This window comes from Marmota marmota, unplaced genomic scaffold (genome assembly GCF_001458135.2).
Source record: "Marmota marmota marmota unplaced genomic scaffold, marMar, whole genome shotgun sequence".
Taxonomy (NCBI): Eukaryota; Metazoa; Chordata; class Mammalia; order Rodentia; family Sciuridae; genus Marmota; species Marmota marmota.
This window is the reverse complement of record NW_026000005.1, coordinates 21,204,414-21,216,547: the sequence shown is the minus strand read 5'-3', so window position 1 is coordinate 21,216,547 and position 12,134 is coordinate 21,204,414. Positions and strand designations below refer to the sequence as shown.

The 12,134-nt window shown below is 40.3% G+C and overlaps 2 protein-coding genes across 2 annotated transcripts in view; both read left to right on the top strand.

Moving 5' to 3' along the window:
• The window catches only part of Mpp4 (MAGUK p55 scaffold protein 4), a 44,653-nt gene that overhangs the window by 12,947 nt on the left and 19,572 nt on the right, over positions 1–12,134 (top strand). The window contains exons 8-12 of the mRNA XM_048808319.1: positions 159–230; positions 669–865; positions 2,989–3,053; positions 4,432–4,449; positions 10,446–10,484. Coding sequence (XP_048664276.1) covers positions 159–230; positions 669–865; positions 2,989–3,053; positions 4,432–4,449; positions 10,446–10,484 — 391 coding nt within the window. The remainder of the gene's footprint in view (positions 1–158; positions 231–668; positions 866–2,988; positions 3,054–4,431; positions 4,450–10,445; positions 10,485–12,134) is intronic.
• On the top strand, positions 3,075–7,313 carry LOC125618179 (endosome-associated-trafficking regulator 1-like). The gene has a single exon (XM_048808317.1). The coding sequence runs from the start codon at positions 5,315–5,317 to the stop codon at positions 6,305–6,307; it is 993 nt and encodes a 330-aa protein (XP_048664274.1). The 5' UTR covers positions 3,075–5,314; the 3' UTR covers positions 6,308–7,313.

The following is a 12,134-nucleotide window of genomic DNA, read 5'->3' as shown; positions in this document are numbered from 1 at the left end:
ATTTCTTTCCATTCCTGGGTGGGAACAGATGCTGAGCTCTGTGAAAGTTACTGTGAGGGATGTCACCATTAGTCCTAGACACATTCAGCTGTGACTGCATCTGCCAAACCCCAGCAACCTTGCTGACTCCGTGACTTCTCCTCCATGTCATTTTCTAGGCCATGTCTCGCAGCACAATCATGTTCAAGGTGGTTCCGGTTTCTGATCCTCCTGTGAATAGTCAGAAGATGGTAAGAGCTGACTGAACCTTTAATTTTGCACATAGTGAGTCTCAAAATAATGACACTGATCCAACATGATGTATCATGTCCCTATCCTCTATGCTGTTTTGACATGTGTTCGATACTGTGCTGGATATTTTTCAGTACTGATGAACGAAGAGGAAAATGAGTAAAAGAGCACAATAAAGGGAGATGGGGTGCCACAAAGTCATGAAGTGACATTGAAAATTCTGAAAAATTGAACATAAACATTTCAGAGCTATTACCCCAGACGCTTTTTTTTTTTTTTTTCCATGGTACTTAGTTCAGGAAGCAAATTCTCTTTTTTGGAGAGAGTGGAGAGGAAAGATATGACCAGTTCATGGAAGAAAGGGAGCAATGATTTTAAGTCTTACCAGCCCAAGGACAAAGGCTCTTCTCATGACACAATTATGCACTTGCCATCAGATTTACGTTCGTGCCATGACCGATTACTGGCCACAGGAGGATCCTTCCATCCCCTGCATGGATGCTGGATTGCCTTTCCAGAAGGGAGACATCCTTCAAATTGTGGACCAGAATGACGCCCTCTGGTGGCAGGCCCGGAAAATCTCAGACCTTTCTACCTGTGCTGGGCTAATCCCTTCTAACCACCTTCTGAAGAGGTAAGGTCATTCTCCTGTATTCAGGACTGGGCCCTCAGGAAAGGTCTGGGATAGCAAGTTTATGTTAGTGAAGTTACCATGAAATAAAGAGAATCAAGCAGTGGACAAACACACACTTGGCTTATAAATCCAAATGCCAATTTATTGATGTGCTCTAAGCATTGTAAATATTAAAGGGACCAGAATAATCAGATGAAAAAGAGAGAAAAGTGTTTGTGAAACTAAATTAAACTTAAGAAGTGCTATGGTCTGAATATTTTTGCCCTCATCTCCATTCATGTATTGAAACTGAATCCCCAAGGCAATAATATGAAGAAGTGGGACTTTTAGAAGATGACTGGGTCATGAAGGTCAACCTCTTATGAATGGGATTACTGTCCTTATAAAGAACCAAGGGAAGAGGATTGTTTACCCCTTCTGCCAAGTAAGGGACAGCTCAAAGATGCCCTCACTAGATACCCACATCTGCTGGTAGCTTGAAAAACAGACCTCCCAGACTCCAGAACTGTGATAAAATAAATTTCTATGGTTTGTAAACTATCCAGTTTATGGTATTTCATTAAAGAAGCCTTAACTAAGATAAAAAGTATTAATCTTTCAAGGCTGAGCTGAGCCCTCAGCTACTGAATCTCAATCCATCACTGTAAGATTTGATGAAATCACTTAGGGAGTGAGTGAATATAGAAAGATGAGGTCCAAGGCTCAGCCAGTGTTAAAGATCAAGAAGAAGAAAAGGAACAAGCAAACGAGATTGAGAAGGGGTAACCACTGAGGCAGGGTGAAAATCCTGACCATACTGTGTCCTGATTAGCTATATCTGTCAATTGTGGTAGAGAGATCTGAGAATTGACCATTAAATTTGGCAATGTGGAGGTCATGGATGATCTTGATACAGCAATTTTGGTGGATGGATGGAGCCAAAATCCTTGTTAGAAAGGTATTTAAAGAAACGGATGACAATAAGCATGGAAAACGTTTTGGGACATTTGGGTATAAAGCAGAGTAGAGGAATGGAGAAATATCTAAAAAGGAAAGTGGAGTGATGTGAGAGAATTTTTAGATGAGATGAATAATATTAGTGGGAATAATACAGTGAGAGGGGAATTTTTTAAGTCTCAGGAGAAAGGATTGCTGTTACTGAGGTCCTTGAACAGGCAGAAGGAGTTACACTCTAGTGTACAAGAAGTGGGGTTTTCCTGTTGTAGGAGCAGAGACAGTTCATCCACAGGACTAGTCACAGGAAAGAAGGGGATGGTTGGGAGTGGTGGGAGTGTGTGAAATGAGAAGCAGTGTCATAAGCTGAAAATAAGGTGGGTAAGGAGGTGTTGAGAAGGAGAGAAAATGAACTAGGTCAATATAGTATGATTGGCATTAAGGATCCACTGAAGGTTAAAGGTCATAAACCTGAAGTGCTTCTGGTCAGCTTTTTGGATGCAGGTCCAGATTAGACAGAGGGTTAGATTTAACTGCAAATCCAAAAAGGACTTAAGAGAAGTGATGGGTCATGGCATTTAAAGTGTTAAGGAGGAAGATGAGGAAATTAAGCAGATGAGGATCCATAAGAAGGAAATAAGATTAATATATTTTAGGTCCCTATAGGGTCAACAGATAATTGGAGTTTCAAAGATGGGAAATGTTGTTAGGTAAAGGGATGCCAGAAATTGAAATTATGGAGAGATTAGCTATTGGTACTGAACAGGTCTAGTTTATGACATGGGAGGGCAGAGGCTGAGGGAGGAAGGAGGGAAGGTCATTGGCAAAAACCAGATCAAGAACCCGAAAAGCCAGGGTATTAGAAGGGCATTTATATGTTTAATAAAACCATCAAGAATTATGACTGAGTAGTATAAAGAGCATGGGAGCATCCAGGAGTGATCAGGGATGATGTTCAAAGTGGGGGCTCTTAAGGAAAAGGGAGATGAATATGGAAATGGCTTTGAGGACAAGGACACACTGCACTCCAGGTGCAGTGGAAGGGGCGATGCACAGTGGCATGCTGGAGTCCCCAACAAGAGCCCACTGTGGCATCTCTGCTCACATCCATGTCCAGTGCAGTCATTAGCCAGGGTGAGGAAACGGACACTACCTGACTCAGCAAGTCTCTGCTTTCATTTTTTGCATAGGAAGCAACGGGAATTCTGGTGGTCTCAGCCGTACCAGCCTCACACCTGTCTCAAATCAACCGCATGTGAGTGAAACCACCTCAGACACAACAGGTGCACAGGGAAACCTGCTCCCTCTGTCCAGGGTGGGCTTCCTGCCCAAGAGAGGACCTCTAAATGTCTCCACTGCTCAAATAATCTCCTTGGTTGATGGTCACATGTTCTTTAGATGACTAAATAGGAGGCCAAATTATTCCTAACAAATGCAATTTGATTGTTAGACAATATTATTCAAATAATAGGGGAGTGGTTAGTGAAGGGATCCATGGTGGCAAATGCTTGGGAACTACTTATGGTCTTAATAAAGGGGCCATGAGAGTGGGAGGCCATTCTTAGGACCAGGACAGAGGCCAGCTGCACCTGACAGAGGGCAGTGTTAGGGATCAAATTCAGGCCCCACACATGCCAGGCAAGTGCTCTGCCAGTAAGCTACATCCCCAGTCCCTGAAAAACCTTTGTTCCCCCTCTTAAACCAATCTAGATTGAAAAAATTCTTTATTCACTTACCTATTTCAATCACCAAAGGCACAGGGAGATGTTAATTAGACTTTCCAGACAGTATCTGATAACTTGTACGATGGGTTGGCATGTCATTTGCTCCTGTAGCCTAAGTGTGATTTATAGTAGACTTTTAATTATACTGAAAGTAGTTTACATCAGCCTCTTAGTATATTCACACATTCCTGAGTACAGAAACTAGGTCTGGAGCCACTAACTTAAAGAGACATCTCTCACAGAGTATGTTTCTGATGGAGCATGATCACTTTTGAAACTACTAGATCATTTCTTTTTAACTGTTGTAGATGATACTATAATAAATATTATTTTGCATCTTTTAAGTTCTGCTTAAATCTTCCCATGGTGGGGGTGCTAGGGGAGGTGGATCTCAGGAACAAGCTACTAATTGAATAGGTATAGTCAATTGACTCAGGGGTTTTGAAAAATTCCTAGCCTATGGTAGTTCACAGATTATTGTTATACTGAAAAGTGTTTGTTGTCATCTGCCTTTCTTTCCCTCCCTTCCTACTCCCTTCTTCCTTCTCTCCTTCCTTCCCGGCTACTTTTTTTTCCTTCCTTTATTCCTTCCTTCCATTCAAGATTTTAGTTCCTTAAATACACTGAAGTGTAAGAGCATTAATTCAAAAATGAATCAACTGTGTGATTCTCATACAGATAATTGGGTTGAAAGATGATGGGAGTTGCCAGAAGCAGGGAGCTTCTCCCAAATATATTTTGGGAGTAGTCATTTATCATTTGTTATTGAATTTCCACTAAGTTTCTCGAAGATCAATTACAATAATATTGGCACTTTGCTTTTCTTAATGTAAATTAATCTGAGAAATGAGAGCATAAACCATCGTGTTCCTTTTTTCTCCCCCTGCTTTCATCATTTGAACATACCAGTGATTTCTATGGAAGAAGGTAAGAAATAACATTCAGGGCAGGAGGATCTTATATTCAAAGTCTCCAGAAATTTCTTCTAGTTTTAAAAATTCATTTCAATTCAGTTCAGGTATTTTTTTAAACTTCCTATGTACCCATTAGTGTGCTAGCATACAAAGCATAACTATCCTAACACTGAGAAGAATCAAGGAAAGAAAAGTAATATTTATACACAACTCTGAGTCTAACACAGCGCATGATAAGAACCCAATGAGTTGTGAAACTGATCAGATATCTTGTTTCAACTGCTTTTGATGTATTTTATAAAAAAGACACTGCAGGGAATGGGAGAATATCACTACTAGCTACTCTTCTGACAGAGGATGAATATCTAGAATATATAAAGAACTCTAAAAAAACTTAACAAAAAACCAAGTAACCCAGTTAATAAATGGGCAGATGAATTAAACAGACACTTCTCAAAAGAAGAAATACAAATGGCCAAAAATAGATGAAAAATGTTCAATACCATTAGTAATTAGGTAAATGCAAATAGAAACTATAACTATACTGGTGGTGCGGAGGGCTGGGGCTGAGCAGTAGAGCGCTCACCTGGCACGTGTGAGACTCTGTGCTCGATCCTCAGCACCGAATAAAAATAAATAAAATAAAGGTATTGTGTCCAACTACAAGTAAAAAATATTTAAAAAACAAACAAACAAACAAAACCCTCTACTGAGATTTCATCGCACACCGTCAGAATGGCAGTTATCAAGAATGCAAACTATGGAAAGCAGTGGCCAGAGGATGGGAGCGGCGGCCAGAGGATGAGAGCGGTGGCTGCGACGCGGTGGCCGCGACGCGGTGGCCGGCTGTGAGGCCGAGGCCCGGCCACGCCACTGCCATGATGTCGGGCTACGCGCGCCGTCTGGGTGCCACACCGATGTCCCGGGCCCGGAGCCTCGTTGTTCCCTATAATGACAAACTGCTGGAAGACCTTGAAGAGGCAAATCCATTCTCCTTTAAAGAGTTTCTGAAAACCAAGAACCTTGGTCTAACGAAAGAGGACATGACCAACAGCAGAATTTATCCAAAGGAAGCCTCGAGGCACTCATTGGGACTGGACCACAGCGCTCCCACCCACCTGGCTGTGGCGTACGGCCTGGAATATCAGCAGCCATTTTTTGAAGGCCCCACAGGGACTGGCAACATCCTGGATGAGGAGGCGAAAGACGAAAACAGGCGGTGGAATGGGGCCTATTTGCCATCTGCCGTGGAGAAGACGCTCTCCTGCAGGGCCTTGGCCGGCACGGCACCCTGTGCAGCGAGTCCTGGTGCAGAGTTTACAACTCTTGGGGAGTCTCTGGGTGACAGACACCTGCGCACGCTGCAGATAAGTTATGAAACCCTGAAAGATGAAAATTCTAAGCTAAGAAGAAAGCTGAATGAGGTTCAGAGCTTCTCCGAAACTCAAACAGAAATGATAAGGACGCTTGAGCGGGAGCTAGAGGCAAAGAGGATCAAGGAGGTGAGTGACTACCATGACCTGGAGTCAGTGGTCCAGCAGGTGGAGCAGAACCTGGAGCTGATGATGAAACGAGCTGTAAAGGCAGAAAATTACGTCATAATGCTGAAACAGGAAATAAACTTGCTCCAGGCACAGGTCTCCAACTTCAAGCGGGAGAATGATGCCCTGAGGTCGGGCCAGGGTGCCAGCCTGACGGTGGTAAAGCAGAACACTGACATGGCCTTACAGAATCTCCGTGTTGTCATGAACGGTGCACATGCCTCCATAAAGCAGCTGGTTTCTGGAGCTGAAACGTTGAATTTTGTTGCTGAAATCCTGAAAGCGATAGACAGAATTTCTGAAATTAAAGATGAGGAGGAGAAGTCATAAAGGACCTCTGGATGCTCCCAGCTCCGGTGTGCCCTGATCAGCAGTGCTTCATCTGAATGTGCAATTGTGCCCCAAACTATGCCATCTTCACTCAGCATATTTATCATGAGATATTAATTTCATGACCTAAAACAGTGTTATTGGCCACCCGCAATAAGAGCAGCTCTTGTCCATGAGTTGCATTTGTGGTTTATGTGCAGTCCTTCTTGGTGAAATTCTCAGTGTTTTGTAGATTCAGTAATCTGTTGGAAGAAATTTTTATAAAATCCAGTGAGTTTTTAAATTATCAAACATGAAAACAAAAGTTCTGTAATAAGTACTCTTCCATTTTCATCCCAGAACATTGATAAATTCAGTTGATTATCTTGACTAGGTAAGTAGAAAAGAACACTTACAACCACCCAGGAATGAACAGCTTGAACAGGGACATGTACCTTTTTGCTGTCACTCAGCACCTATCATAGCCTTCCTGGGGTGGTTTCTATGGTCAGTGGCCCAAGTTCAGAGGCACCACTTGGTGGATGCTGCTATTCCTCCCACAGGGACACAAGGTTGCAGATATTCCACACTGTGATGGTATCTAAACTTGGGCTTTGAGCTTTCAGCTTTGAAAAGCTGTTTTGGCTGGGCTGGTGATTTTGATACACATTTCAAGTGTGGTTTGTACAATGAAGCTTAGAGTTTGGTAGTCTAAAGTGTGTGCAGAGCCTCATCGGGTAGGCATATGGTCTTTGGGCTCCTTATACTTGTTTTACTATTTGGGAGGGCACAACAGGTTTGGGCTGTTTTCCTGGAGATGCTGTTTTTTACCTTCCATTCCCCCTCTTGTTTAAATCTACAGGTTTCCTGTTTAAATAAATTCTGAAGTTTAAAAAAAATGCAAACTATAAGAAATGGTAGAGAGGATGTAGAGAAAAGAGGACACTTTCACACTGTTGGTGGGACTGTAAATTAGTACAACCTCTGTGGAAATCAGTAGGAAGTGCCTCAAAAGACTAGGCAAGGAACCACCATATGACCCAGCAATACCACTTCTTGGTATTTACCCTACAGAATTAAAGTCATCTTATTACAGTGATACATGCTACCCATGTTTATAGCAGTGCAATTCACAATAGCCAAACTATGGAATCAGCCTAGGTGTCCATCAACAGATGAATGGATAAAGAAAATGTGGAATATATACAAAATAGAGTTTTATTCAGCCATAAAGAAAAATGAAATTATGTCATTTGCAGGAAAATAGATGGAACTTGAGACCATTATGTTAAGCAAAATAAACTAAACTCAGAAGGTCAAAGGTTGTGTGTTTTTTGTCATATGTGGGAGTTATAGAGGCAAAAGGAAAAGAAAGGGGGGTATGGATCTCATGAAAATCAAAGATGAGCAGTAGGTTAAAGGGACCAGGTGGTGAGAGGAGGGAAGGATCGGGGGGAAGTGCTGGGGAGTGATAGTGGCCAAATTATATTGTTATCTTGTATGTATGAATGTGTAGCAAAAAATCTCATCATTGTGTACAACTATAATGTACAAATTTAAAAAGGGGAAAGAAAAAAAGAAAAAAAAACACTGCAAGGAGATTGCAATTATTTTCCCCATCTTATGGATGAAAAGATTGAGGTTCAGAAAAACCCCAGTAACGTTTGTCAGAAGTTGCAAACAATGTAGTTTCCATCTTATCTGAATGGCCCTGTATGGGGGGCAAGTAGAACCTTCAGTGACTACCTCTTCCCCTTGTCCATGTCCAACCATCCAGATAATGCACTATAATGTCACAAATGCACATGTACATGCACAAACAAGAGACCTGAGAACTCCTGAGAGGGACTTTTGAGAATTGATCTCTCAGCATAGGCTCCAGCCTGGGTCCTCCAAGGACAGGAGTTATATATGACACAGGCAGGGAACCAGAGGAGGTGGAAGAGAGCCAAGTCCAGGGTTCGCTTAGGTTTGTGTATCCAAGGCCACGTCAACTGCAGCGCTGTGAAGGGCAGTCTGGCTCTGGCACTTGGGGAGGGGTTGGCACTCAGTGGGTGGGCTGTCTTAGAGTGGGCCGCCTAATGAGATACACAGACATTTATTTTCCAGTTCAGGAAGCTGGAAGTTCAAGATCAAGTTGGTTTTGTTGTGGCCTCTCTTCCTGGCTTGTAGACAGCCACCTGGTTACTGTGTATTCATGTGGCCTTTCTTAAGTACATACTTGGGAAGATAGATATCTATTGTCTCTTCATCTGCTTCTAAGTCTTTTTGGCATTAGGCTCCATCCCAAGGACTTCATTTTACCTTAATTATCTCTAAAAGACCCTATCTCTAAATACAATCATGTTGAGGGCTGGTGCTTCAACCTATGAACACGGTGGGAACTAATTCATTCTGTAGCACCCACCCTAGCTAGTAAGTAAATCATACACTAAGGCTGATTTGGGAGAATAAAAGCAGTTCCCCTATCCTAGATTCCAGAGTCACATGTCAGAAGAGCCTCAGGGGTCCTTGTGTGATCATTGGAGAATCATTTCTGGTTTCTGTACCTATGTTGTAAAATAGAAATGACAATTGTAGTTTTTATTTGCTTTCAAAAAAACACTTTAGCTCTGACCTGTTAATATAAATGGCTAATCTGGAAAGTAATCTCTAAATGAATAAAAGCTTCCATCTTATCTGAATGATAAGATGCAGTCATACATGTACCTAGGGTAATGATGTCTATCTCATCCCATAAGTTGTTTTTAAGTTTCATTCTTTAATTCTCTTATATATGTGTCAGCTAAAGGTAAAATCAGCTACCATTTATTGAGCACTTACCATGTACCTGGGCTAAATATCTCAGCTGTGTCACTTGTTTATCTGTGCTAGTCTCCATGAGAATATTACTTCTTAAAATTTATCATGTTTCATATTTTATTTAAAAACAATAATGAATGATATAGTTTTTAAGGCAGTGGTGATAAGTGTTACTTTATAATATTATAGATTGTTGCTTAGACTTTGAATTTTGGTGACATGTATAAGACTCATTTATTAAGCCACTATTTGTTTTGAGCATCTGGGAAGTGCTGGGCACTATGCTAGGCACAAGATGTACAATGCTGAAAGAAAAAAAAAATTCTCAGGAGGCATTTTCAAATCAACTATTTTAATCTTCAAAAGTAAATTCAAATTAATGAATAATTAATCTTATAGCTACTATGTGCAAGGCATTGTTCTGAGCTCTGTAGAGTATGTGAAAACTAGATAGTGCCTGCTTTCAGGGAACATTCTAGGAGAATAAGTAAAACAAACAGTCAAATGGTTACATTACAAAAGAAGAGATATATAGTAGTCCAAGTTCAAGGTAGTTGGAAGAACATGCTGTGGAGGTTTAGAGAAGGGTATTTATTTTAATCATTGTTTGAGGTGGGCCTTGATGTGTCATAGGCACAGGGAAAAAACAACATACACTAAGGCACAACAGAAAGACCCATGTGGTGAGCTCTAACAGTGATATAAGAGATGTATGGGGAGATATGGACCTTCTAACTGGGGTCACATGATGAAGGCTTTTGAGTGTTAGGATAAGTGTTTTTAAAAAATAATTAATTTTAATTAAGTAATGTAACAGCAGAATGCATTTTGATTCATTGTACACAATTGCAGCACAACTTTTCATTTCTCTGGTTGTACACGAAATAGCATCGCACCATATATGCAGTCATACATGTACCTAGGGTAATGATGTCTATCTCATCCAATAAGTGGTTTTTAAGTTTCATTCTTTAATTCTCTTATATATGCGTTAGCTAAAGGTAAAATCAGCTACCATTTATTGAGCACTTACCATGTACCTGACATTTTCATGAACTATCTCAATGAATCTTATTCTATATGGTATTATTTCCCCCATTTATGGCTTTGAGATAACTGATTTTCTCAGCATTGACAATCCAATGCTCCAATATAACATTTTATGTATTTTGCCTTCTACGTTACACATTTTCATCTAATACAGTAGAGTCCATTTTATCTCACCAAATAAGTGATAGTTCCACAAACAACATTGTAAGGTGGTCTCAGTTTTGTTGACACAGCCTCTACATGGGGAACGCTGTTTTTAATGCTGACATATTATTAATTCTCTTTCCTTTCTATGCTCTTTTTATAGAAGATGACATGAGGATTGATGAGAAATGTGTGGAAGCAGGTAACATTTCCTCTTGATTGATTCACCCCCAGAAGGAACATGAAGCACTTCAGCTATAGATTATCTGGAGCAGAGGTGGTAGAAGAGGCCATAGATCCTTCCTCTAGAATTGACATGTAAAATGACCCCACCCCTGTTTTTGTGGCTCTGCACATAGAAGGAAAAACACAGTTTGGGGATGTCTCTAGGTCCCCACTAAACTTCTGGAAAGTGTTCTAGAAAGCTGCATCTTGGAAATGACCTCAGGAACACGTGCTAACAATCAGCTTACCAGACAGTGGAACACTTGGAACCCTCCTCCTCCTCCCTGTGTTTTTGCGGAACAGCATAAAATCTGTGATACCAAATGTGTAGAAAGCAAAACACATCTTTTTGTCATTAAGTTTGATGCCCCATCTTCTGGTAAATTCTGGTATAGATAGGTAGTAATGGCTTCCAGAATTTTGAGAAATATATGAAAGCTTTTACATTTCTATATTTCAGGTTTTCTAAAAAATTTGGAATTTTTTTTTTTTCAAATTTAGTGGGTGGTACTAAGGTTGGTTCAAAAATCACTAGGGTTTTGCTGAAAGTCTTTTGCCTGACACATGAATTTGTCTTGGCTTTATGGGTTAATCTAGGTTTTAGAAATAAAAGAACTATTTCAGAGATTTACATATATTTCCCAGAACAACTACAAAATAATGCTCATGCTACAGTTAGTTTACCAAGTATGCATTCCAGTTTTTAAACTTGTGGTAATATGCAATTCCTTTCTGTGCAGTTAATCAAATTTTTATTAAGTAATCTTTTCACATCATTCAAAAGTTAAAAAAAGAACTGCAAAAGTGTACTCGGTAATAAGTTTCTCTTTCCATTCCCCTACTCAGTTTCTTTCTTGAGCCAATAAATGTCATCAGTTTCTTAAGTATCCCTCCAGACAGTCTCTGCATACAAAAATAATGATGTGTCTTCTTTTTCTTCTACACTTCAATCTTGTCTCCCCAAACATGAATGCACACATCCTTTGATGATATGATATATACACTGTTCTGTTCCTGGCCTTCTAACTGTATATCATTTTTTTTCCCCTTTCAGTACTGGGGATTGAACCCCGGGGCACTCCACCACTGAGCTGCATCCCCAGTACTTCTAAAAAATTTTTTTAAATATATTTATTTATTTATTTTTATGTAGTGCTGAGGATCGAACCCAGGGCCTCACACATGCAAGGCAGGCGCTCTACCACTGAGCTACGGCCCCAGCCCCTTAAAATTTTTAATTATAAGACAAGGTCTTGCTAAATTGCCCAGATTGTCTTCAAACTTGAAATAATTCTTCTAAGTAGCTGGGATTATAGGTGTGCACTGAAGCGCCTGGTTAACTTCATATATCTTAAAGATGATTCTATCTCATCATCTTTTAAAAATTGCTTATTTGTAGATATTTAATTTTTTTATTGTTGGTTGTTCAAAACATTACATAGTTCTTGATATATCATATTTCACACTTTGATTCAAGTGGGTTATGAACTCCCATTTTTACCCCATATACAGATTGCAGAATCACATCAGTTACACATCCATTGATTTACATATTGCCATACTAGTGTCTGTTGTATTCTGCTGCCTTTCCTATCCTCTATTATCCCCCCTCCCCTCCCCTCCCCTC

What these genes read in the sequence shown, in the direction of transcription:
- LOC125618179 (XM_048808317.1), top strand. Translation starts at nt 5,315, where the DNA reads ATGATGTCGGGCTACGCGCGCCGTCTGGGTGCCACACCGATGTCCCGG.